The sequence below is a fragment of the Aulonocara stuartgranti genome (assembly GCF_965226115.1).
Source record: "Aulonocara stuartgranti genome assembly, chromosome: 23".
Lineage (NCBI taxonomy): Eukaryota > Metazoa > Chordata > Actinopteri > Cichliformes > Cichlidae > Aulonocara > Aulonocara stuartgranti.
Genome location: NC_138958.1, coordinates 20,337,631 through 20,364,579, shown reverse-complemented (window position 1 = coordinate 20,364,579; position 26,949 = coordinate 20,337,631). Strand labels below are relative to the sequence as shown.

Here is a 26,949-nt window from a genome sequence, read left to right as displayed (position 1 = left end):
GCCCACGATGACCAATCCACTTTCCAGGAAACTGTTCATCTAGGAATGCTCAGACCTGGCACCCATAATGTGGTGGTGCACCAGCTTGCTGGAAAAACTCAGGGAACTTGCCAGCTTCAGTGCATAAAGAGGGAAAAACATCATTATGTAGCAATTTCAAATATCCAGTGGCCTTGAGGTTACCACTGATGAAGAATGGACCCACTATCGTTGTACCCATATACCACACCAAACCATCACTTTTGTTGTTCCAACAGTCTTGGAGGGATCCATCCAAGGTGGGTTAGTGTCAGACCAATTGTTAGATTTGTATTGTTGATTGTCATTTATGCTTAGAAATATCTACTCATATACGCTTAGAGTTTTATAATCAATGTCATGTTGGTAGAGGTTTGATCCTTAGTAGTCTGTGGAGACTCTGTGTGCCTCCCAGAGCACTTTGGCATGCACACGCAACTTAAGGTCATGAGAGAGGTTATATCTGCTCTTTCTGATTTATGGTATAGAAGGACACCTACTCTGTATCTGGTTAAGTACAAGAGCCTTTTGTTTAGATGGACCGCTAGACTCCTGGCACCAGCTTTGGGGAGTCTTCACGGGGTCACATCTTGACCCCCCCCCCCCCCCCCCCCCCCCCCACACACACACACACACAAACACACACATACTTACACGACACACACAGACAAGGTATTCTTTGTCCACATGTATACCTATATGAAACGTCATATGTTAATGAACCTATACACATTCATGTAACCACAATAAAAGGAGTGCTATGGGGAACCTGGCTGAGAGTCAAGTGGGTGGAACGACACTTGGCTCCAGGCAGGCCTCCCTCATGCATGAGTAACACAAAGAACTTTGCCTACTTGTGTCTTGCTTTTGCTGTGTAGTAAATTGTCTTGAACGTTCCAGCGAATAGGTTTATGCTACAAACCTATCACCAATAGCAGTGGTTTTGTTTGTTTGTTAAACATAAAAGTTTGCCTCATCGCTGAACAAAATCTTCTGCGTGAACTGAGGGTCCTGTTCCAATTTTTGTTTTGCCCATTCTGCAAATTCTGTGTGCCGGCCTGGGTTATCCTCGTTGAGATGCTGGAGTTTGTAAGGGTGCCATTTGTGAGTAGCAAATATCAGCCGAAGGGATGTTCGACTAATGCCACCTCCAGTGACATGCGCCAAGTGCTACGCTGTGGGCTCTTGCTGAATGAAGCTAGGACAGCCACTGATGTTTCTTCATTAGTGACAGTTTTCTTGCGTCCACATTTTGGCAAATTGAAGGCTTCAGAGGGGCTTTTAATAAATTTAAGGGTCCTAGAGGAACCCTTCGAGGGAGGAGGTGTTACGTCCCTCTGCAGCCCCTAATCATCTCAATGTCTTCAGTTGGTGCTAATTGGCCACACCTAGTCAGGTGTGGATAAAAGCATACCTGAGGCAAGCTTCCCAGGGAGCTCACTAGTCTTTGCCTTGGTGGCACTAGCCATTTTAGCCAACCTGATAGTCCATTTTAAGGTAAAACCTCGTTTCACCTACACTCTGGTATTCGTCTCCTTTTTTTATGTTGCGGCTTTTGAGCCGGGTCGTAACACAAATCCAACACTGAACCAGTTTCACGAAACTTAGCAAGCAGTTTGCTAACTGTAGCATGGGAGATGGGTGGTCTCGTAGGGTGTCTTCCATTGAAATCTGCTGCAATGACTCAGTTACTGCGTTCACTAGATATAAACACAATTTCGATCTGCTCCTCATGTGTTAATCTCTTCGACATGTCAATGGCTGTGAACAAAGAGAAACTTGTAAATAACTCATGAAAGAATAAAGTTACGTTGAAACCAAGCACACCATTGTTTTTCTTGTGACATTACCAATAAGTTTGATGTGTCACATGGCCCTCTTCCTATTGAAAAAACAAAAGTTGTATCCAAGATGGCCGACTTCTAAATGGCCACCATGGTCACCCCCCATCTTGAGGAGTTTGCCCCCTCACATATACAAATGTGCCACAAACAGGACTTTAATATCACCAACCAGTCCCATTTTATTACGGTGTATCCATATAAATGGACCACCCTGTATATTGACAATGGACGCAAGACCCACACTCCTGCAGTACACCCTATAGGTGTCCCCTTGCAAACCAATTGTAAGCCTTCTCCAATGCCATAAGTTCATGCAGATTGTATGGTCAAATTCCCATGATCCCTCCAGATGTTGTGCATGGCTGAACACATCCTCAGCCCTGAGTCTCAGCACTGGCTCACCCCAGGGCTGTGTGCTCAGTCCACTGCTCTACTCTCTCTACACACACGACTGCACTCCTCGCCACCACAGCAACATCTTTGTGAAATTTGCAGATGACACCACAGTGGTGGGGCTCATTTCCAAGGGAGACGAATCTACGTACAGAGACGAGGTGGAGCAGCTGACGTCATGGTGTAAGGCCAATAACCTCCTCCTCAACACTTCAAAAACCAAAGAACTCATAATAGACTTCAGAAGGAAAAAGGCAGAGATCCAACCACTATTCATAAATGGGGACTGTGTAGAAAGGGTGGCAAGCTTCCGCTTCCTGGGAGTCAATATAGAGGAGAACCTTTCCTGGAGTGTGAACACCTCCGAGCTGCTGAAAAAGGCCCAACAGAGACTGTACTTCCTGAGAATTCTCAGGAGGAATAACATCACACAGAGACTGCTGGTGTCCTTCTACAGAGCCACCATTGAGAGTGTTCTAACTTACTGCATATGCATCTGGTACACTAGCTGCACAGGGGCTCAGAGGAAAGCACTCCAAGGGATCATTAACACCGCCCAAAAGATCACTGGCTGCCCTCTCCCCACACTGGAAGTTCTACACAACGCCCACTGTTTTAAAAAGGCCCAAAACATCATAAAAGACACCTCACATCCTGGCTACTCCCTGTTCGAACTGTTGCCCTCAGGCAGACGGTACAGGGCAATCAGAGCAAGGACTAATAGACTCAAACACAGCTGTTATCCAACTGCAATAACACATCTGAATACTACAAAAAAATGTCCATCACGCCACTCTTGTGTTAATCTATGCACGGTCTGAAGCATGTGTGTGGGAATGTATGTGAATGTTTTACTGTTATATCTTATTAGTATTTTAAGTATTCTATCTATTTTATTTATTGAATTTTATTGTTTTATTTATATTTTGATATTGCTAGGGATGATGCAATGATCGGGGACCATTCTTAATTTCGTTGTTCTCATGACAATGACAATAAAGTTTCTAAAAAAAAAAAAACAAAACCATCTGGTCCACTGTCCCATGGCCAGGATGGATTCCACATTGTACCGCCTGAACACAAAGTTCAAGAATTCATCTTTCCCCAACAACATGAAATAAACTTTCCTGGGGAAGCTGAGCAGGGTGATACTCCAATAATTGACACACATGCTCCAACTCTCTAGTTCCCCTTTTTTTAAAATGAGAACTAATTTCATGACCTACCACTCCATTGCTGCTGTCCAGGATCGAGGGGGTTTAAGGGGTGTGTCAACTAAGTCACCCTCACAAAATACTGGACACTAACCAAACTTAATTTAATGGTAGTGTAATAGTATTCATGGCCGTCGGGTCTATAGGTGAATTTTTTTTTTTTTTAATTGCATTATTTTTATTTTATATTTAATATAGGCTACCAGCATTTTATGAAACTCTTCATTCAGCTTTCCCCCCCCTAAGAATAAAAAGATGGACTTTACAGATTCAAAAACAAAAAATGAAGCAAAAATGAAATCTCACACGAGCATGGATATATATCAAATGATTATCTTTAATCCTTTTTCTGTATTTACATATTGCACACTGGGCTGCAGCTTTAACAATATAAATATATGGAATATTATTACTTTAATTATAAGTAATTATTATGTATGATGTCACATAAAACACATTCAGCATCCACTCAGAGGTTTAGTCCATTTTGTTTTCCCCTGCGTCTTCAAATAGAAGGTCAAACCTTGGCCCTTTGTCCAAAAAAAGTCCCCAAACACTGAAGAAGACATTTTGTCCCAGGTAAGTTTTGTCTCTCAGTTCCATGTCCAAATAGCTCTGTTATAAACCAGTAGAGTGTCTGAGGTTGTCCAGTACAGCAGGAATCGACCAAAGAACAGAGTAGAGGTAAAAAAGGCAAAAATGATTCGACGAATGCCGAGATGAGTCTACACAAAGTTGAACAAAACTCAAGTTTTTGCTCGAAAAAGTCCAAAAATCCTGTCATAGAAAATTTACACCTGTCTGTAGTGTGTATACAAGGTGAATGGTTGTTGGAGATAAACAGCTGAATCGAATAAAATAGAAAACAATCATTTTGATTTCCAATTGTGGATCAAGTCGGCTGAGCTCACTGGCTCCAGCAGATTTTCAGAGGTTTGTTTATAACTTTTCCTGCTGCTGGTCAACAGAGAGGATGAACCTTCTTGCTGCACCCTGTTATGCCAAAACTTCATGTCCAGAGCCTGTGGAAGAAAGACACGAAAAAACTTTTGCTAAGATGAAGACTGAAGAAGAGGATTCAGAATAAGCACAGATAAAAGGTACTTGTGATGGCTGCATGTACAGCCACACAGTGGTAATATCCACCATGTTAGTGTAGAGGCTTATATATTGCATTCACATTTGTCTTTAAATAGGACTTAATTTACAGGACAACAAATAACTGGTTTTGGTTTAGAATTAATTCACATGTCCACATAACAGTGCATTCTATAAGAAGTGCACACATTTTAGTTTACACTGTTATGTATGATTTAATCTTTGTTTTCTGAGTTACCGTAGTTGCAGCTGCTCCAGTCCCTTGATTGAGGACCCAAGAGGTGGAAAAGGGGTGGAGCGGGCTTTGATGGAAGACTGCAAATTAGCTCATTCCATAACTCGGGGCCATGGGGGGGAATTGGAGTTCATTATGTTAGTTCCAGTTAGGTTTTGTGTGTTTTACCCCTCTGTGTTTTTGTGGGCTGATCAGCCACTATTTAAGTTTCCCCTTTGTCTCGTTAAGTGAGGTCAGTTTGTTTGAGTTATCAGTATGGTTTGTTAACTTTGAGTTCTGTTATTTTAACCTCTTTTATGGACCCAAGATTTTGATTCTTTTTGCATGATTTAACCAATTATGTTTTTGGATTAAATAAAAATCATTTTTTTGGACTTTAACCTGTGCCTAAGTTTCCTTCGCTGCTCAGTCCATCACAGTACTGCAAATTGTTTTTCAGGGGCTCACGGTTGTTACATGTTCAAGTAACTGTACTATATTGACTTTATAAATTAAACAAAGGGGGAAAAAATATCCAGGCTTTTAGTTTTTAGTATGAGTCAGTTAGACAGGCTCTGTAGAACTTGTGGTTCTGTGTGGTCTATAGTACAAGTACAGGTCGTACAGGCTCCAAATAATATCTTGCTGGTTATACAGGTTCCACACGTTACAAAAGATTTTTTAATTCAAGTTTTACAGGTTCTGCTTGATTTTATTAGATGCAGATATTAAACTTAGCAGATTCTACTTACTCAAAACTATAACAATTTTATGAGAAAAGTCTGAAAACGTCACATTTAACAGGTTCTACAGGCCCTTTCTGACACTGGGCTTTACAGGTATTATTGTAGGGTGCACCTATAGGCTTTACAGACTGGTTCTACCATAAAGGAGATCAATAAGCCAAGGGAGTCATTGGCTTATTTTCTCATAGACTTCTAAACAATAATAGTACTTTTGCAACCAGAGTTGCATTTTTCACTAATTATCCATTAGTGAAAAATATGCCTGTCAATGAATATTTTAATTTTGTTAAGACAAATTAATATTTTATTCAAAAGGAACATTTGATTCTGAAAATTAATCAACACTACCAGTAGCTCACTTTTTCCTGAGTGGTACAAATTGTTAAGCTTTTCCATTTGTTAGAACCAACACTGTTGGTGTGTTAACAAATCACCATGAGCTATTTGGCATCAGCTGATATAAAAGTCTCACTGCCTAAGGCACTGCTGCCATTGAAAGGAGAGAGCCATAAAGATTGGGCCTAATGAAATATTTGAATAGTGTGATATTAAGTATGATTTTTTGAATGAATAACTTAATAAATTTGATTGCTCAGGTAGAGTAGAAAAGTGCTAAATGAGTACCTGTTCATTTACCTTAAGTATCAGCATTGGAGATAAATGGTTTCCGTCTGGTCCCGTCACCATAAAGCCTTGCAATGATATCTGTCTTACTTTAATGTTCTACAATCAATACAAAGATACACTGGATCTCAATACTGGTCACTAAATTCTTGTTTAGATGATTCCCTAAGGTCTTATGCCTGACTACTTACATGGTTACCATAGATGATGGTTTCAAAGGACTGCTTTAAAACGTATTATCCTTTTTGATTCTAATTGGCCTCCGTCAGTTCTAACGTTTTACATAAAAGGACATAATTAAAACATCTAGCCCTTGCTAAGTCATCAAATTAGCTACAGTGGGGCAAAAGAGTATTTAGCAGAGGTGTGGACTCGAGTCACATGACTTGGACTCGAGTCAGACTCGAGTCATTAATTTTATGACTTTAGACTTGACTTGAAAAAATGTTCTAAGACTTGTGACTTGACTTGGACTTTTACACCAATGACTTGGGACTTGAATTGGACTTGAACCGGTTTACTTGAAAAGACTTGATATTTTACCCCAAATATAAAATTTAACATGCATATTATATAGAGATTGAAAATGTGACGTCATTCACGGGTAGAACCGCAAAGGATTCTGGGAACTCGTGGCAAGCGGTACTAGCGCACGCAGGCTTTCAATTGAAATCAGTTATACAGCGATAAAAAGAAACAAAAATGTCAAGAAGCTGTTGTATTATTAACTGCAATAGCCGGTCGCATGACAGCCACGGGAAGCCGACGGGTAAAGAGATCGGTTGTTATCGGATTACGTAGTTGAAGAGAAATTGTTCAAGCCATGTTTCCGAAGTAACAAAGAGGCGACGGATGGCCTGGATTGCAGCCATTCAAAGATCAAATATAACGTCCCAGAACACTCCAGCTCACAGGTTAGTCTGCTCCAAGCATTTACACAAAGGTCAGTGTTTTTTAGTAGTTAATACGTCATTTTCATAACATAATTAGTGATATAGGTTACAAGCAAGTCTGGCGCTGAACAGAAATTGTCCTATGCTCCTTTATTTATTGTGTTTATTGTGCATAAATAGTGAATTGTCCTGACACAATATTGCGTTTCGCTTCTGTTATTATGGTACATTGACAAAAACATATACTTTTATTCACAGGATAAAACAGTTGTTTTGTATCACTAATTGCCCAGTACGATTACAGCATACAATATTATTGTCACTGCTACATTTCTGTGATGGGTACCAGAAATTATTTCCACTACTAATTAATTACCGTTGAGCTCAAAGGTCCTATTAATAAACGGTTAAGGAATGTGTATTTATGACGACAATTTGTGAGACTGGTAAACTTATGATACGTACGATGGTCTTTACTTTCTACACGGTGCAGTTCAAGGTCCTGCACCCATCCGTCGGTAAACTGTACCTGGGCTTGTTGCAGTGACCTGAAGTTACTAAACTTCATGAGTGTATGCGCTCACTCCAAGAACCGTATGATTATAAATATGCATATAAATATGCTAAGATGAGATAGCTGACTTCATCTAACTAGCAAATGTTGTCCAGGCTACGTTGGTGATACAGTTTTTTTTAATGTGTATGATATTTTTGTCATGCGATTTTAACATGCAGCTTATCTCAGAACTGTCGGTGAAAATTATTCTTGGAGCTAGGTTTAATTGAGCTGCATTTTAAAGAGGTGCAATTTCACAATTTGTGTATATTTTCTAAGTTCACTATTTTGTCATGTGTTGAGAAAAACACAGATTTTAAAATTACATGGTCTAATATTTACATTTAGCATAACTGCAACATTATTATTATTATTTTTTTTTTAAAGACTCGAAAGGACTTGAAATTCAAAGTTTCAGACTTGTGACTTGACTCGGACTTTTACACCAGTGACTTGAGACTCGACTCTGACTTGCCTGACATTACTTGAGACTTGACTTGAGACTTGAGGATAAAGACTTGAGACTTACTTGAGACTTGCAAAACAATGACTTGGTCCCACCTCTGGTATTTAGTCAGCCACCGATTGTGCAAGTTCCCCCACTTAAAATGATGACAGAGGTCAGTAATTTGCACCAGAGGTACACTTCAACTGTGAGAGACAGAATGTGAAAAAAAAATCCATGAATTCACATGGTAGGATTTGTAAAGAATTTATTCGTAAATCAGGGTGGAAAATAAGTATTTGGTCACCTCAAACAAGGAAAATCTCTGGCTCTCACAGACCTGTAACGTCTTCTGTAAGAAGCTTTTCTGTCCCCCACTCGTTACCTGTATGAATGGCACCTGTTTGAACTCATCATCTGTATAAAAGACACCTGTCCACAGCCTCAAACAGTCAGACTCCAAACTCCGCCATGGCCAAGACCAAAGAGCTTTCGAAGGACACCAGGAAAAGTATTGTAGACCTGCACCAGACTGGGAAGAGTGAATCTACAATAGGCAAGCAGCTTGGTGTGAAAAAATCAACTGTGGGAGCAATCATCAGAAAATGGAAGACATACAAGACCACTGATAATCTCCCTCGATCTGGGGCTCCACGCAAGATCTCATCCCGTGGGGTCAAAATGATCATGAGAACGGTGAGCAAAGATCCCAGAACCACACGGGGGGACCTGGTGAATAACCTGCAGCGAGCTGGGACCACAGTAACAAAGGTCACCATCAGTAACACACTACAACGGCAGGGAATCAAATCCCGCAGTGCCAGACGTGTTCCGCTGCTGAAGCCAGTGCATGTCCAGGCCCGTCTGAAGTTTGCCAGAGAGCACATGGATGATACAGCAGAGGATTGGGAGAATGTCATGTGGTCAGATGAAACCAAAGTAGAACTTTTTGGTATAAACTCAACTCGTCGTGTTTGGAGGAAGAAGAATACTGAGTTGCATCCCAAGAACACCATACCTACTGTGAAGCATGGGGGTGGAAACATCATGCTATGGGGCTGTTTTTCTGCCAAGGGGACAGGACGACTGATCCGTGTTAAGGACAGAATGAATGGGGCCGTGTATCGTGAGATTTTGAGCCAAAACCTCCTTCCATCAGTGAGAACTTTGAAGATGAAACGAGGCTGGGTCTTCCAACATGACAATGATCCAAAACACACCGCCCGGGCAACAAAGGAGTGGCTCCGTAAGAAGCATTTGAAAGTCCTGGAGTGGCCTAGCCAGTCTCCAGACCTCAACCCCATAGAAAATCTGTGGCGGGAGTTGAAAGTCCGTGTTGCTCGGCGACAGCCCCAAAACATCACTGCTCTCGAGAAGATCTGCATGGAGGAATGGGCCAAAATACCAGCTACTGTGTGTGCAAACCTGGTAAAGACCTATAGTAAACGTTTGACCTCTGTTATTGCCAACAAAGGTTATGTTACAAAGTATTGAGTTGTATTTTTGTTATTGACCAAATACTTATTTTCCACCCTGATTTACGAATAAATTCTTTACAAATCCTACCATGTGAATTCATGGATTTTTTTTTCACATTCTGTCTCTCACAGTTGAAGTGTACCTCTGGTGCAAATTACTGACCTCTGTCATCATTTTAAGTGGGGGAACTTGCACAATCGGTGGCTGACTAAATACTTTTTTGCCCCACTGTAAATAGAACCTCACTAACTGATCGTCAGCAAGTGTAACCAGTATGCAGGTCTGTGCTATAAGTTCTACTGTCTATACAGTAATGATTTCCAACTTGTAGTCACAACGCCATTAACATGTGGTTGTTTAATTGAAATCTATTTTTAAACAACTTCTTGTTTTCCTTGATTGTCTCTGTTTTTAATACTTTACATTTTGTCTTATCCATATTTACCAGTTCTATAGCTCTCAGGGCTCTGAAATATTACCATCTGATCAAAGTTCTCTTATTTTAAGGCTTCTTAACGATTTTTTAGGTTCTCTTGATTCCTCATATTCTACAGACTTCTGCTAGTCTCAGGGTCATTTTGTGTTAAACTCTGTCTGAACTTATCTCTGTAGTTATTTGGGTGCTAGATATAAGCCTAACAATGGTCACATTGTGTTGGGGCTGTTTATGTTCTTCTTCTGTGGTCTTGTGGTCTGCACTGAAATGGATGCTCACTGGAAGCTTGCCCGGTGCTTTGCACCCTTAGTGATTTCACATAATGCTGTTAATACTGCGTTTTAGTCTGTCTTCTTGAGTGCATCAACAAACAACAAACATTTTCTCTTTCTTTAGCCTTGGGAACGATCAGCTTCCCTGGTAGGTTTCTGTCATCAGACTTTAACCTCACGGTTCATCAATAACATCTATTCATTACTGCTTCTACCAGCTTTAAACTTTGACCTGTATATATTTCCTCTAACTGCTATTTCCTGCCTTTGGGGTTCAGATTGAAATGTAAGAAAAGGAGTATTGACAATTTAAACATTTATCATGAGGCATAGCTGCAAGAAAAAAAAGTTTATGAACGCTTTATTTCCTGATCAAATGAGATCTGACCTTCATCTAAGTCAACTATAGATCAAAATGTCATTAATGACAATAGTCCAGTATGCAAAAAGAAAGTGAAGCCCTTTTTAATTAGAAAGTTACTTCAAGGCAGGTGTTCAAGCAAAGGAAAATAAGATTAGAAGTGGAAGGCTGATGCTTTGCCATAGCTAAAGTTATACTTTGATCATAAAAACTTAATCCTACAGAAATCACATCATGAGCACAATCATGACAGAGGTAAAGAAAAAACCCAGAAGTAACACATTTTCCTGTTATTTAATTGCTTTTCTGTTAGTTGATTACTGTGGTGTAGTATGAATAGCCATAAAAGTTAAAAAATCTATGCAGTTGTCGGTCTTACCATTTGTCTGTTTATCTCTCTGAACAGCGAGGGCTCTTGGCCAGTTGAATCAGGAGACGAGCACATCTTTTATAGTCTGCAGAGAAGCAAAACAACACACTGTGTTTAACTGCTGCTTGAAAAAATCAATTTACTAAATTTCCAAAACCAAACACGACCTGCAGCTGCAGTGTCACGAGATGTTTAGCCTAGATGAGTGAGAAGACTGGTAACAAGAGGAACTGTTAGCTAGAAGCCATCCGATCTGACTAATCCTGGGGATAGCAGTAATTGATCATACATCACCAAAATGTAACTATTAATAAAGTGAAAAACTTGTTCTACTTGGACTTGTCATGAACAAAAGTGTTTAAATACTCTGTGAGAAAACTGCCCTTTTAAAAATGAATGGTTTTCCACACATGACTAATTTCCTAATTGATTTAACTTAAATGTGAGTTTGTATGTGCTTGCTCAAACATTTTATTTATAGACATAATTACAAAGCAGTGACATCAAAAGTTTGGGTAGTAAATAAACTACTGTCTTGAAAGCAATCTACTATATTATATATTATTATACATAAATGTAGGACTATCAAGGTGTAACCTCTGATGTATTTAGTTGTATTTATTGTGTTTAGTTCAGTACAAAACTCTCCCCATACATCCTTTGATTGCCCTAGTAATGTATCTGCTTGTTAACCTTGAAAGTCTGCAACGAGAAGACATAAACCTTCCCTCTTGAACAAACCAGGTCAAAAACTCAATATTTTAGGCAACACAAAAAATTCTTCTATAACCTCTGTAACCAAGACGGTGCCCATAACTAAAGTATGGGCGCCTTCTTGGTTGCACTGTTTGTATATTTCTAATTTCCAAAGTCACCACCATGAATTCACAATGACATCAACTTCAGATGTGAATGAGATAAGAAACTTGAACTTAGATAAACATTTTTTCTTCTCTGTCGTCTGACAAACATCCAGCCGATAAACCGACGGATTTACTGTGTAAACAGCCTCTGAACAAGTTTGAACCTCCACAGCTCCTGTAGTGCTCACCTTTAACATGCCTGACACTGCCGCCACACAAATGCATACACACACAAACACATTCACATTTTTAGCTGTGTCTCTGTGAAAACCTTTGTTCAGATACTTTAATCCAAGGAGATTTCAGCTACTACAGCTCACTGGTTTAAACTTTATTGTAAAACAACAAAAAGTTCCAGGTAGGCATCAAATGAAAGTGGGAAAAGTGCACCTGTACAAATAAAGTATATGACTAATGATTCATCTAATGGTTCAGGGCAATAAGAAAAAGAGAATATTCTAATCAATGTGGGTATTAAATGAGAATTATTATGGATGTACGCTACATGTCTGAGTGTCCTCACAATTAATAAATCAGGCTCAATCACGAGCCTTAAATTTCACAGCGGTCCTCACAAACTTGCTTGGGCACACATATTTCTATCCACACATACACTCACTCTCTCCAAGAAAAACAAAAAGCTACATGCATGATTTAATATCATAAGAGCTGATGCTGTTCTGACATGATTACACTGATAACAGTGTAACACAGTGTGGTTGTGTGTTAAAACACGTCTTATCCTGTTTTTTCAATCTCAACAAACTCCTGCAGCAACACATCACTGTGACACACACACACTAACAAGAAGGAATCTAACCAGCAATCATTGGTATGACTCTCAAATCATTCGGTGCCTTTGTGTGGATGAATTCCTGTTTAAAGATGAGACGTTGTTTTTGCCTACATCACTACTCTACAGATCTTTTCTAGCGTTCAGACTATTTTAGACTTCATGTTTAAAGTTCTGTGGGCTGAGAATGCCTCATAAAAGCACGAGTCTTCATAAGAAGGAAAAACCAACATTTTTTTTTTTTGTGTGTGTGTGTGTGTGTGTGTGTGTGTGTGTGTGTGTGTGTTAAAAACAGGCGCTAAATTTCAAGAAACTTGGCAGAGAAGCAAAGCATGACCAAAGGAAGAATCTATTTTATTTTGCTACTGAATCATTTTTCTTTAACGTGGGGAAAAAGGACGTTGACCTTGGTGGAGGATTTGCTCTTTCAATCCAATCCTACTTTTCTGCAACAGGAAATATGCTTTGAAGCAAAATATGACAGGATCCAGACATAACTTCTAAGATATTTCTTGAATTTATTTACATATTTGACATATTTTCCTTTTCCCCAAGTATTCAGTCCTGGACACTCGTACATTCCTCAGTCTACTTCGGAAACCTGTTTGTTTTTTCTTTCTGTAAAATTTTGCCAGAGAAATGAGAGGGTGAAATGAACAAATAGCTAGTGCAAGTAATTCCACTACTTCAGCTTTCATGTTTTTCAGGATAAGATAATTAAAAGACTCACAGGCTGGCTCTGTGCAGTCCCTGGTTTTGTGATACAGTCGGTGGAACTGTTTTCGGCACTTTGGGCTGAAGTATAGAGGACCTGAGGAGAGAAAGAAAAGTGGTAAGTCAGGCATAAAAAGTCAACACAATGATGAGCTTTGTTTGTAGAAAGAGCTATGAGTCCTTTAAGAAAGGCAGTGTTGGTGGTCTTGCAACCACAACTAGTTCTGGCTGCAAATGAAAAATTTAGCAGCCAAGCATCCAATAAACTTTGAGCTACTAAAATTTGGACTTTATTTGATAAAGTACTGTAGCCCACAAACACTTTTCTGTTCAATGCTGTTTCAAAAACAAAAAAAGTTGGGAATCAGAATGCAATATTTTGTAAATAAAGAGAATACAGCGATCTGCAAATCAGAGAAAGCCTATATTTAAATGAGAAATCTTTTAAATCTCTCATTTAAATAAACACACAAATATATATATATATATATATATATATATATATAAGTGTCATTTAAATTTAAAATTTGATGCAGCATCATTTTTAAAAGAGTTAGAATATGAGTAAAAAGTGTTTTAATACTAAACTAAAAAGGTTATTCGTAGCATTACTGGATATAAAAAGTGAATCCTACAGAGGCTGAGTGAGAGGCTGAATGTCAGCACTGAATTAAAAACAAATATTAGTGCACATGTCAGGAGTCACTGTGAAGGCATCATTAATGCTAAGTGATATAAGCAGGTTTAGGAGCAATGACGATGCGTCTAAACCTCCACATTGTGTCTTTTCCAGCGGAGGCCTCACCTCATTCATCAAGAGGATGCCAAATGACATTGTATAACTCTCCAAACACCTGTGGTCTTATGGTTTTCATACCTGTCAGGTGTATGATGAAATTTTGCTTGCTGTGTGGGTCTTTGGGATGAGCCTCTGAAAAACAAATAAAAATCTATGATAACAAAACAACACTGCAGTCACTATAATAGCAGCAGTATATAATGGTATAGACAAATACTGGAGTCTGTTTATGCCACAATTTGATTTAATATGTTTTTTCCAGACACATAACATATTTAGACCAAGTGGGAATGGGCCTAAATGTTCACAGTGCTGTACTTACTACAAGGGTGTAAAATGGTCAAGGAGGCCTTTTTTTTTTTATCCTCTAAGCGCATTTGGTTGTACAGAAATCAGACAACTATGAAGGAAATGGTTATGAATAACCAATAAATATACCATACCCACAGGCCCGGAGATCAGTCAGCGATCCCCTAGGAACCATCACTTTTGGGGAAAAAAAAATATTTCCTCTAACCGGCTGTTGAGTGGTTGCCGGGCAGTCACTTGGTGAAATTGGTTACAAAGACGTATAATGTATCACACAGTAAATGTCTTGCAATTGCTTTGATCACTGGCAGGTTACCGGTGTTGCTTGCAGTTTGCATGGAAGATTGTCTGCACACACTTGCCAACTACTTATACTGAAGAGGTCCTGAAGCTGTGAAAATGACAAAAGACAAAAACTGAACCTGCACGCCTTCAAAGTACTCTTCAGTTTCACTTGTGGACAGCCAACAATTTTCAGCAACCATTCTCCAACCAACAGGGGAATAGACAGACCTGTGGTTTCAAGGAGGTTGTATGACTGAGCCTTAGATAAGGTGTGAGCGGGCCTTCTTCAAAGTCCTCATCTCATATAAGGAAGTTCAAGGTAATACCTGAAATTTAGGGAGGTTGAACGTCTGGTGTCCTGGTGCAGCCACAACAACCTGGTGCTAAATGCCCAGAAGACAGTGGAGATTATTGTGGACTTCAGGAAGCACACAGCCCCACTCCCCCCATCATCCTGACTGACACCCCCATCACCTCTGTGGACTCATGCCGCTTCCTGGGTACCACTATCACCCAGGACCTGAAGTGGGAGCCCACCATCACCTCCGTCATTAAGAAAGCCCAGCAGAGGATGTACTTCCTGAGGCAGCTGAAGAAATTCAACCTGCCAACGATGATGCAATTCTACACCGCAATCATCAAGTCCATCCTCACCTCCTCCATCACCATGTGGTACGCTGGAGCCACTATCAGGGACAAACAGAGACTGCAGCGTGTTGTGCGTTCTGCTGAGAAGGTGATTGGCTGCAGACTCCCATCTCTGCAGGACCTGTACACCTCCAGGACACTGGGGCGTGCAGCTCGGATCTCAGCTGACCCTTCTCACCCTGGACACAGTCTGTTTGACCTGCTCCCCTCAGGCAGGAGGCTCCGGTCCATTCGCACCAGAACCTCTCGCCACAAGAACAGTTTCTTCCCCTCTGCTGTTGGACACATGAACAATAACCATATGACTGTTCCCACCCCTAACACATGACCCTACGCTGTGTTCACGGCATCATTCCATGTTTGCACTGATCACCACCTGCACTCATGTGTATATCTATCTACTTAGCACTTTTAATTTTTATTCTTATTTTTATTTTAATGTCTATTTTAGCGTAATTTATGACAGTATGTTTGCACTGAAGCACCGCAGCAATTTCCTAATGTTGTAAACCTGCTCAACATTTGGCAATAAAACACTTTCTGATTCTGATTCTGAAATGTTGCTGCACACTTTGACTATACTTTTCTGTCTATTTTTGTTTTTTATGTTCAGTAACTTGTATCATCAGAAAAAATGAGAATGTAAGAACAATTGTTCTCATAAAAGCCATCAACACAAAAATCCCCCATAAAGATTTTGATAAACGTGTATGCACTGGTGAGCTTTTCTATAGACAGTATTCACATGACACTCAAAGTTCATTATGTTCATTATCTTTAAGTCGTGTTGTATCAGAGATTAACTTTAGAGGAATTCCAGTTGACCATAGTGTATACATCTACTAAAATCCAATTTTAAAATGCAATACATGGATATAGATTAAATACCTAAACAATATGACACGGCTACTGTTTCCTTCCCCTTTACCCACAGTAGCAATACTAGTTGAATCTTACCTGTACTACTTTCATTCAAAAATGGCATCTTCAACAAATAGTTGTGTCATTTTCATTATGCAGAATTTGAGCGTATATTTGAGAGTAAATGTCAAACCAAGCAAAATTATATATGAGTAGCTCTTTGCAGTGGATGCACAGGACGTTATCGCTGGATCCTGAGAGAAACTAAAAAATAAAACTATTCTCAGGCAATTTTTGCACTAATAGGGATCATCTTTCCTCTTTGACTTCAAAGCAGATTTATGAAGGATTATGAAAGTAACAATAATACTGATATTACTGATAAATAATACAGTTTATTGCCCATAGTTCTGTTAACATGAAAGTTTGGAGATGTGAGATTGTAAGTGAAATCACATCAATTAAAAGAAGGACTGAGGCATAGAGGACAATTTAGGTTAGACAGGTTTAAGGTCAGTTTTATATGTCAGCTGGTTTGTGTTTGATATACATTCAAATTTCAAATCCAGTCATCTATTGCTATTGAAGTAGTATTGAGGTTTAGGTGAAAGAAAGAGTTTGTAAATCTGTTTATCTTTCTTATTCCAATTATACAGTGGTTGTGGCAGAGGTGGGGTTCTATCTTGGGTTTTTGTTGAGAAAGCTGCCACTGAAAAAGAAGGTGCCTTAGGCTGCTTACTCCTCTGTGTCCATGCAGAAAGGTTGATGTATTACTAATGTCAGAGAGGAGTGGAAGTAGAAGGAGATAGAGTCCACCAGGCAGTGACAGTGGTATTCATGATGTTAAATCTGAAGCAGTTGTGGGTGTGAACAGAGTTATCATGACACCTTTACAGATGATCTGTTGAATATACCGAGCCTCCCAGGCACCAAAGTAGTAGGAACATTTTTAGATATTCTTTGTTTGGGGTTTTGGACCATAGTTATTTTAACTGAGGGCCTTTTGACTTTGTATTGTAAAATATATAGAGAGTGTTAAACTAAGGGAGAAGAAGGAACCTAATGATGGATTAACAAGAGTCATGCAAACAGAGTTTAAATATACAGTTTCATTGGACTTTGTTTAAGCCTGGATTCCGATGTATTAATGGGTTGAGTATCCCAATCCAAAGAGTTTATAGAAAGAGTTTGGTAATGGAATATCCGGAAGCATTGCCAGAGTTGCAAATCAGACTGTGACCTGACTGGATGGAGATGGAAGGACGGTTGGTTTCATATACCAAAATGTCATCGGCATATACAGTAGACTCAATTTTATGATAGTGTGAAATGGCAAATAATTATATGAAATGTGTAAATAATACTGGTAAGATACCACAATGTGGAGTCAAACTCAGGAACTTCTTGCTGTGAGACAACAGAGTTTAAAGAAATATAGATCAGCAACTAGCCACAGGGGGCCACAAGACGGTTCCTACCAAAGCCTCGATAAATGGGGAGAGATGCAGGAAAGGTCTATGCCAGCTTAAACATATGGATCATCACGAATAAGATTTCCACCTTTTGAGTGAGTTAGAAGGAGAGAATCTCTTTGCTTCCATCACAAGATCAGACTGGATAACAGTGTAATAACAATAAATCAGTGACACTGAGCCTTTATTATTTTTGTTCAAAACACAGTGGAAGAAACTGGGAGGCTTCACATTCTCATCTGACTCAACCATAAAAAAATCACAGAAATATGAAACAGATGTAAAAACTCCTGAAGGCCAAACTTGTGACATGACCTTGCTGATACATCAGCAAGACTGTTGTTTTAAACACAAGGAACTTACAAGTTCAGCTGCAGAGTTACCCTCTTTTCTCAAAAGACACTGAAAAGGTCAAACGTGTCTCACTAGTTTTCTTTGCTGAATAAATGGAGGTCACACTGATGTGGAAACCCCACGGACAGGCCTGAAGTCATTTATTCTGTCATATTTCTGTTCTTTGGCAATTTATGAAGTTAAACGCTCTGGGATTTAAATGAAATAAAAATAGGAGCAAATATATTTATCGTTATTAGGAATTTAGATGAACATAACCCCCCATAAATTTGGTCTCCTACAACAGTTGGAGGTCCAGGATCTCTATGATAGATAGAAGGACTCAATCTTTGACATTAAAGGAATTATTTCTAACACTTTTATCCAAAACATTGTACAGAAAGCCATAAGATAGCATAGAGTCCTGAAATCATTTGCAGCAGCACCTGTTTCACTGTTATACAGATGGCTATTAAAATCTCATGGGTCTGCTAAAAACACCTTTAAAGCCTTAAGTGAGCTTGAGGAATTTCTGTTAGCAAAAAAATCCCAAATTCACAAGCTGGAACTAGAAGTTGAACAATCTTGTTCAACATTCATGAGATTTATTAGTACAAGCAAATCTCTTTGCTTCCATCACAAGATCAGACTGGATAACAGTGTAATAACAATAAATCAGTGACACTGAGCCTTTATTAAAAGAACTCAACTCACTGCAACTCAAGCGGTGCATACATCTAATCCAGCTTGTTCACAGTCTCACAGGGTGGAAAGGATTAAGAGTTTAAGCAAAAGTAACAACATAATGGCTAAAAAAGTAAAAGTCCTGTGTTGTCACGCTTGACAAATTTCAAGATAAATGGCAGCGGGTCACATTCTAATAAAACACAAGGCCCATTCCAGTACCTGAACGACATGGGGAGAAAAAGGATTAAATAGAGTAAACAATAGTTCAAATGTCTGTTGGAGAATAAAATCCCAGAGGCTAAAAGTTAAATGTGAACACAGCTCTGAGGCTGATTCAAACAAGAAGTTCTTTTTATTAATCTGCACTGTTTTACTGCTGGACCCCTTTGCCTGCTTTTTAGAGAGTATAACATTTTATGTTGTTTTCCAGCTGTGAATTATGAATCATTTTCAAATTAAACTCTCAAAAGCTGAATGGAACTGTGGAAAAGGATCAGTCATTGGATGGATCAGCTACAACATGGTCACCCCCCTCCTAAGCTGCCAGTCTGGCATGGGGGCGCTGGTAGTGTTGGGTCAGGCTTGTTTTAGTGCAACCCGCAGGTGATTGAATGAATCTGGGAAGTTTTTTATGCTTGTTGACATGTTTCTTGAGTTGCTTCCAGGCAGTTTTTGTGGTGTTTGATCTATGCATGCAATGTTGTTTCACCATGTTGATTTTCTAACGTTTTTTTTAACACTAACAAAGCATATTGGGAAGTCTGCTGACAGGGTAAGGTAGATACTTTAAGCCAAAATAATTTACATTTATGACTCTGACATCATCTGAAAGTAAAAAGTGGACACTGTTTGTAACCATCATTAAAGCCTTAAACTGTTCCTGTTGTGAGGTTAAAGTACTTTCTGCTGTTTTAAATCCCAATGTATTGTTCACACAATGCAGTCCTTTCTAAAATTGGACACATTTGCTCTGCTGAACTTTTTTCACACATAAGATGAGAGTGGACCCTCAGTAACAGTTATTCTACAAAATTTTTGTAGGGCTGGTTTGAGTCTACTAAATACAAGGCTTTGCAGTGAAGAAATATTGGCTTAAAATGATGGTAAAAGATAAAATGATCCTTTAAGAGGTGCCCTGGCTGACAGTTCCTCAGATGTGCAGAGGACCAAACAATGACAGCAGTCCGCTCTGTTAAAATTATCCTCACAAAAGTTCCTTTAAGGGTCTGGCCTCAGCTCGCAGCTCTAATGGAGCCAGCTGTAAATGCTCTGATGATTTAAGAGGGATTTGTCTTGCTGATCCAAACAACAAAAAGATCTCAAACGGCTGCAAGTCTGACTGATTGCGCCGTCACTCTTGAGGCATTTCTGCCTTTTCGGCACCAGCTGGAGACGAATGGACCTCACTCAGATTTCTCTGTGACATTGCTTTTGGTTTGTTCACACAAACAGAAATATTTGGATTTTCTGTCGTTCATCACACAAGACAATGCTTCGGTCTAGTTTTACTTTTTCTTTCATTTGTTTCACATAAACTGAATCTGTTTAGCTTGAGAACTCTTACAAAACAGACTAGTCTCAAAGTGTTCCATTAAAAATAAAAGAAGTCCTGCATGCAAAGACATTGTTAACATGACAAATGTACAATTTTGTTTCTCAGTCCCTTGTTGCTATTTATCCATCAGGATTGTTTTAGTGTCAGTTGCTTAGTTTTGGTGATATCCACTGTTGAGATGTTTGTCTTTTCCTGAAAATAATGTTATTAAATGGCATTCACTGGTGGTACTCAAAGCCCCAACTAAATAAATAATTAATAAATAATAGATCGAAATTAAATCAAATAACAAACTCAACATTTCTTTCTCAAATAATGACTAGACTACTTAAAAGAACCCCCCAAAAATCCAATTCTTGTTTAACAAAAGGTTCCCTGCTTTACTTCATATACAAATTGTATCCAGAAAAACAATAATGCTCCTCACGTTTGGCTTTTGACTGGCTCTAACCCAGCAATCAAACCTGTAGAAGAAATTTATAATCTGAAAAGATAATATACATTATATTTGGGTATGTTCCTTGTAGCTATTTTAAGAGTTGAGTAAATGGGAGGAAAAAACAAACTAATTGACCGGTTGTAAAGTCACAAAATTCCAGGAAAGTCAAATTGAAGCCCTAATAAACTATGTCTGTACAAATATTTAGACTGTATTTGAAATCCATTTTAAACTACCGATCATATTTTTCAGTGTTCTTTAATTAGTATTTTAAACTTTGCTCTGACACAGTTTACATACAACCATTTGTCATCTGGACCAAAGCGGTACAGAAGCACATTAGTCTCTGGAACTATCATCTTTCTATGTTGGATTTATAGTCCAGCGTTGGGGTCCAATATTCTAAGCTTCCACTATGCAGAGCCGAGGATTATCAGCATACAAATATCACAGATATATTTACGTGCAGTCCTCCAAAAAGCCAGCAGTGTGCAGCCAGACTGCAGTGATGACAGATCAATAAAGCTGCCTGAAGCTGCATATGCACTGGAAGAAATTCAGGGCAATGTGATCACCAGATAAGTGAATGACACGCCACGACTTCAAGCAATCATGGGTGAAATAACTGCTGGCGATGGGAAGTAGGTGGGATGAGATAAACTTTTCTCAACTTCCAGGGGAACGACTGTAGCGACCACCAATCAGAGTGAAGAACACTGTTGATTGACATATTCCGGGGCAGCAAATACATTAGAGGATCACCTTGGCAACAGAAACCTGGAACTTCTACAAGCGACTGTTTGTTAGCTTCAAAGCAATGTGTGACAAGTAAATTGCTTCAGTTATTGATGCAGCTGGAGAAGCCTCAAGACAGTGGTTGTCATAGACTATTTTATTATTTTTAGGCTCTTTCCTGTTTAATCTTGTCGACAAACAAATGCAGACCCATTATTGGTACTGTTGACTCCGCCCACTGGTGACACTACGCAGCTGCACCATGATGGTCTGTAGAGTTCTGAGTAGCTCTTAGCTTGTTTGCACCTTCATTTCAGAGAAGAGGGTGCTGCCTTTTTGTAATGAGGAACTCGTTAACACTCAAGAATCAACAATTATCTGTAACTACTGGGGTTGGGTTAGTTAGGTAATTCTAAAATTGCCCTTAGGTGTGAATGTGAGTGTGAATGGTTGTCAGTCTCTATGTCCTAGCCCCTCATCAGATTGGCAATCTGTCCAGCGTGCACCCCGCCTCTCGCCTGTCATGGTCCTGGGTGTCTGACCCAGCGTTTTGAATTGGTTGTGGCCTCACGATTCTTTCTGTTCATTTAAGAAATGACTTAAGTGTCACTGCTTTAGTGACCTCTAGTGCATCTGAGTTTATTTCTACTTTCTGGCTTTGGTTATTTGTTCTGTTTATCCCACATCTCAGAGTCACTGTGTGTGTTAGTTCCTGTTTTATTTTGATAGTCTCCTGTTTCACGTGTATTATGTTCAGTTTCGCTTCTCCTGTCTTATCAGTCAGATTAGTGTCAGCTATGTTCCCACCTGTGGCCTGTTTCCCTCGTTATCCTCTTTGTGTACGTATTGTCTGCATTGCCCTCTGTTCTCTGACGTGTTCTTCCTCATGGTTGTGAGGAAGGAGCAGGTAGTATGAACACATTTTCTGTGGAGCTCGACTGGCTGTAGGGGGTCCCCGTAGGCACCATGTTTTTCCATCTGCTGCCTTGCCTTTACTTGGTCCTCCAGCAATTAGAGTGCATGGATTCAACCTGTCACCTCAAGCCAACTTTTTCACCTCAACGACGCTCAGAATTCCCTGCCTCTCTCCCAGGGTAGAGAGTGGCCAAGCCTGAACACTAGCAGCAGTTGTCAAAGAAACAGGCTGTGTGTCCTGTGCAGCCCCAGCCTGGACCTGGGGGCAGCAGTCTGAGCCAGAGGTCTCCGTGTCGTCTGATCATGTGCCACCCAAATCAGAGGTCTGCACTATGCCATCTGATCCTGCTCTGTCCGAGCTGGAGTCAGCACTGCCCACACCACCAGTGCCCGAAACTCCGGAGCCAGAGCCGCCAGGACTAACAATTCTCCACTTTGACTCCTGGCCTCCGTTCCCATTGTCTGTGGGTATCTGCTGCCCGAGCCAGATGCTCAGGCACACACATACACATGCCTTTTGGGGGGCGTTGTTCTGTTTCTCATGTGCCCTCAGGTTTTTTGGTTCGGACTCGGTCTCAGCCTCCACGCAACCCTCATGAGGACAGGTCAAAGAGAATGGATGAATGGCAGGTTGGAGATTCATAATTATTTTATTCCTTGCATTTCTGGTACTCACTAGCAGGGACAGCACCATTTAAATATTTAGTCATACTAAATACTACATACTACTTTAGTCAAACTGCTACCCCCGTGACCCGAACCCCGATCACTGGCAGAAAATTGATGGATGGATCTTAGTGATATATCTGTACTAGCAGATTATCGTAGGCTAAACTTGAAAGCTTTGAGTTCAGTTATTAACTTTGAAGTTACACTTTGCTACATTTGGACTGGCGTCAGGGTGCGGTTTCCTACAAATGTTGAGTCTCAGGATGTGCAGAAGAGCAATTTTGACAGTTATGAGTACTTATAGAGCACTTCACATAGAGGTGAGTGTAACTCTGAAACTAAGTGTCAAGTATAGGGGGTAGCTCCTTAAAAAGGGTCATGGGATAAATGTGAGTGCCCGATAAGCATTGTGGTTTACAAATGGATAAAGAACAGTCCTTTGACATACATTTTAATTCACTGGAGTATGAATGAAACCACCTCAGGAGTTTAATTTTGCAGTTTGGAATCAGCTTTTTTGTGCTTAAAAACAGCCCCATCTAGATCGTGAGAGTGTATCTTGGGCGACACAACAGGTTCACGCTCCTCCTAAATCAAAAAGGATTTAATGAAATTACAGCAGGAGGGGCCCAACAGGACGTGACGCCCTGCAGCCTTTTGCTTCTGCACTCATTCATATTTTTTGACTCTCTGAATGGATGAATAAAGTTCAAAGAGAAACCGCACACCGCGGCGTGATTACGATGTTATCTCACTGTTTCCGCCATCAGTACTGACCCAGTCCGTGCTGCGACCCATGCTGTACTCCCCCGGGCGTCTCCGTCCTCGTCCTCGGGTACCGGCCGATCAGCTCCACCATGCTGCGGCTGTCCGTCTGCGTGCCGGAACCTCGGCGAAGGGCCGCCTCGGTGAGCAGCAGCAGCAGGAGGAGGAGGGCGGACAGGAGCGTGAGCCGCGCGAGCAGCATCACCACGGACCTGAAGGTGCAGATGAGCAAAGTTCAGATTGTTTTGTAATAATGTTCCTCCAAGGAGCCAAAGCCGTTTCCTCCCACGTGCTGGATCTTCTGACAGAATCACATGATCTTCATCAGGACTCATGTGGACCCAACTGTGAATTTGACAGTTTTTAGGTCATAAGAGAGACTTTGAGTCAAACTTTTTTGTAATGAAAAATAAAGATCATGTGATATGATCAAAAATGAACTTCTAATGAAACAAAACCTATTTTAATAAAACCAAACTTACCTGAAATAAAACAAATTTATCTAAAAATAATAATAATACTGCTGTCTATTTAAAGATACGGCGTGATTGAGTTTACTGCTTTTAAAAAATCCATGTAATAACGTTTTTCCAGGGTTTAGTTAAAGATTCAAGTTTTAAAAGAGGCGCGTTTTACGTTTGCTTTTGATTCATTCAATGCGGTAAACTCTTTGAATGATTCTGAAGTAAAAATGAGTTTCCAGCAGTAGTTTCGCTCCTAAACGCGCAAACAAAATATGTCCCAGTAAAAACACGTTTAATGCTCTCGCTGCACTTTAAAAGGAAGCATCACCCTCACACATCCTGCAGTTATTACAGAAAACTGTTCAACATGTCACATTTTACGCCTAGGAGAGGTTTTCTGTCTGCGAACAAATTTCTTCACCGTTCGGCTGCTCCCTCAGCTCACACACTTAAACTCACCTGTCTTCCCTGCGCAGCTCTCGGAGCGCTCTCTGATCCCGGGCTCTCCCTCCCGGGCTCCTCCCGCCGGATAATTACTAAACTTCTGCTTTCTGGTGTGTTTTCTTGTCTCTTTGTGCGTGTTTTATTATCCCGGGTTAGTTTCGAGCCGAACCGCGTGCCGAGCTCCAGAGGCCGGTGGCATCTTAGAAAAGCGCTGAACTTTGACTGAGCGCGTGGAGCTGAGGGAGCCCCTTCCTCCTCATCCTCATCTGGTCCTGTTCGCAGCAGCAGCAGCTGGCAGACAGCTGGACGGGGTCATTCCTCTGCTTTGCGGACCGAAGAGAAGAATTCTTGAGACTCGGACAGACTCTGGAAGCGTTTGGCACGAAGCACCTGCAGCCCGGGACACTTGCTGACCTCCGCTCCTCTGTCGACCAGTGGGATCGGCTCTGTGCCACGCGCTCTTTTCTCTGTGGAAATAATCCACCGTGTCTTCTACTCTCCACACGCGCAACTCCGACAGATTACGGAAATACGGCAGGAGGAGGGAGGTGCGTGCGTTTGGCAGCTAGCATGCGCACACACATACACTCGCGCACAGTCAGAAGATGACAGATGAGTTTCTGCCTGCAGACATCAGCGGTGCACCACTCCCTCTCAGTGGATGGAAAGAAAAATGCTTTGTGCGTCTCCTCCTCACCTCCTCTCCTGAGTTGATCAGTTTCTGGGCTTCCACGTTTGCTGTTTTGACGAACTGTTACAGTGGTACTGTGTGTTCATTTGTGTTACACAAATGGTTTTTAATGAGAAAAATATAAGCGATCCTGGTTTCAAGTGACCGAGTGAACCAGAACTACAGCTAACTACAGCTATTTAACCACCAGAGCAGACCCACCTTCAAAATAAGCAGAAGAGAAAATATCCCAGGGTTAGGGTTTAAGTCACTTTAAAATCTTGACCTGCAGCAAGTTTTTTTTTTTTTTTTTTTTTTTTTTTTTTTTAGAAAAACAAACATATATTTTTATATTCCACAGTCAGCATTTTGCTAGTTTAAATTTTAATTCAAAGTACATTTCATTCAGTCTTTTGCTATTTTTGACATTCATAAGTTAAAGTATCTCAAATTTTAAACTTAATAATTCAACATTTTGAACAACTGTTATTTTAACAGCTGTGGATCTGAATCGGAGGGTGAGATCATTTATCAGACTGTGTGAAAGTCTCCAATAAAGCAAAGGTCACAGGATACATGCTAATGGATTGGTGACATCACCCAAATTGCCAGTATCATTCATGCTAAGCCCACAAAAACAGACAATATTTCAAATGTTTCAAATGTTACTGAGGCTTTTTTTTAAATTCTGTAAAACAAACAGAAATTGTGACTAGACATTGTGGCTTACCCTTTGTTTGAAGTACTCTTTTGTATGATACCATAGGTCTGATATCTGGAAGATTGTTCTTGAAATATTTTTATAGCTTGTGTTTTCACACTGTGTGTGAATCGGTCTGTCATCATGGCAAAATGTGGTCCGGCGGAGCCCTGAGGCAGTTGTGAGTACTGTGGCAGGTGTTTATATGTCTGTCTGTCAGTTGGTTTTCAGCATTATAGAATTACGTCTGTGCAAGATACAGTCACAGAATTTTAAAGGTGTGTATTTGAGATCAAAATGAAGGCCGGGTTTGATGTGAGGTGGAACTGATGGGTTGAAATATCAGCATGTTGATAGGGGGAAAAAAAGTATAGAGGACATATGAGGTTCAAAACAGATTGAAACCAGAGACCATCTTGTCAGGGGATCACACCAGCCGCTATACCAGCAAGTTTTCTGACCACACGCGTCTTTGAGCTTTACCTTCATTTTGATCTTGGCTGCATACCGTTAATATATTGCGTAACTGTGTCTTGCACTGTTGCAATGCCAATGTGTTGAAGAAATCTGCCTGCAGATATCCAGATAGACATCACATCAAGTACTCAAAACTGCTGACAAACATGTTCACATGGTAAAAACTGTGTTTTTATGGCTTCTACTTCCACTTCTGAATTATGACTTGACAATGCTTGGGTAAAACATTTGTTAGAGTTAGGCATAAAAAGCAGTTTCCCATGTTAAAGTCATGTGTTGTCTTCACCCTGGCCTCCTCTCTGTGATGAGTTTAAAGCTGTAAAGCAACATCACCAGACCCCCCTTTTGCACCACTCATAAGTTCTTTGATTGCTAGTGGGCACTTGACA

At 40.2% G+C, this 26,949-nt stretch overlaps 1 protein-coding gene across 3 annotated transcripts; it reads right to left on the bottom strand.

Annotated features, from left to right (window-relative positions):
• Positions 1 to 3,810: 3,810 nt before the first annotated feature.
• On the bottom strand, positions 3,811 to 26,949 carry alkal2b (ALK and LTK ligand 2b). 3 transcript variants are annotated; one of them, XM_082524787.1, is made up of 6 exons: positions 24,729 to 26,942; positions 23,818 to 24,017; positions 14,211 to 14,264; positions 13,350 to 13,430; positions 10,973 to 11,048; positions 3,811 to 4,491 (listed from the first exon to the last, which is right to left on the bottom strand). In XM_082524787.1, exons 2-5 carry the CDS (start codon positions 24,005 to 24,007, stop codon positions 10,984 to 10,986), a joined length of 390 nt encoding a protein of 129 aa, XP_082380913.1. In that variant the 5' UTR covers positions 24,008 to 24,017; positions 24,729 to 26,942; the 3' UTR covers positions 3,811 to 4,491; positions 10,973 to 10,983. The 3 variants fall into 3 exon arrangements, with proteins under 3 accessions (XP_082380913.1, XP_082380914.1, XP_082380915.1); XM_082524788.1 differs by lacking the exon at positions 14,211 to 14,264 and having other exon boundaries at positions 24,729 to 26,949; XM_082524789.1 differs by lacking the exons at positions 3,811 to 4,491; positions 10,973 to 11,048 and adding an exon at positions 13,158 to 13,237 and having other exon boundaries at positions 24,729 to 26,946.

Excerpts from the sequence above, each read along its gene's own strand:
- alkal2b (XM_082524787.1), bottom strand. The coding sequence starts at position 24,007 with ATGCTGCTCGCGCGGCTCACGCTCCTGTCCGCCCTCCTCCTCCTGCTG. Across the intron at positions 13,431-14,210 it reads TTTCATCATACACCTGACAG|GTCCTCTATACTTCAGCCCA; the intron begins GTATGAAAACCA and ends TTCTCTCCTCAG. Across the intron at positions 11,049-13,349 it reads GGACTGCACAGAGCCAGCCT|ACTATAAAAGATGTGCTCGT; the intron begins GTGAGTCTTTTA and ends GCTTCTCTGCAG.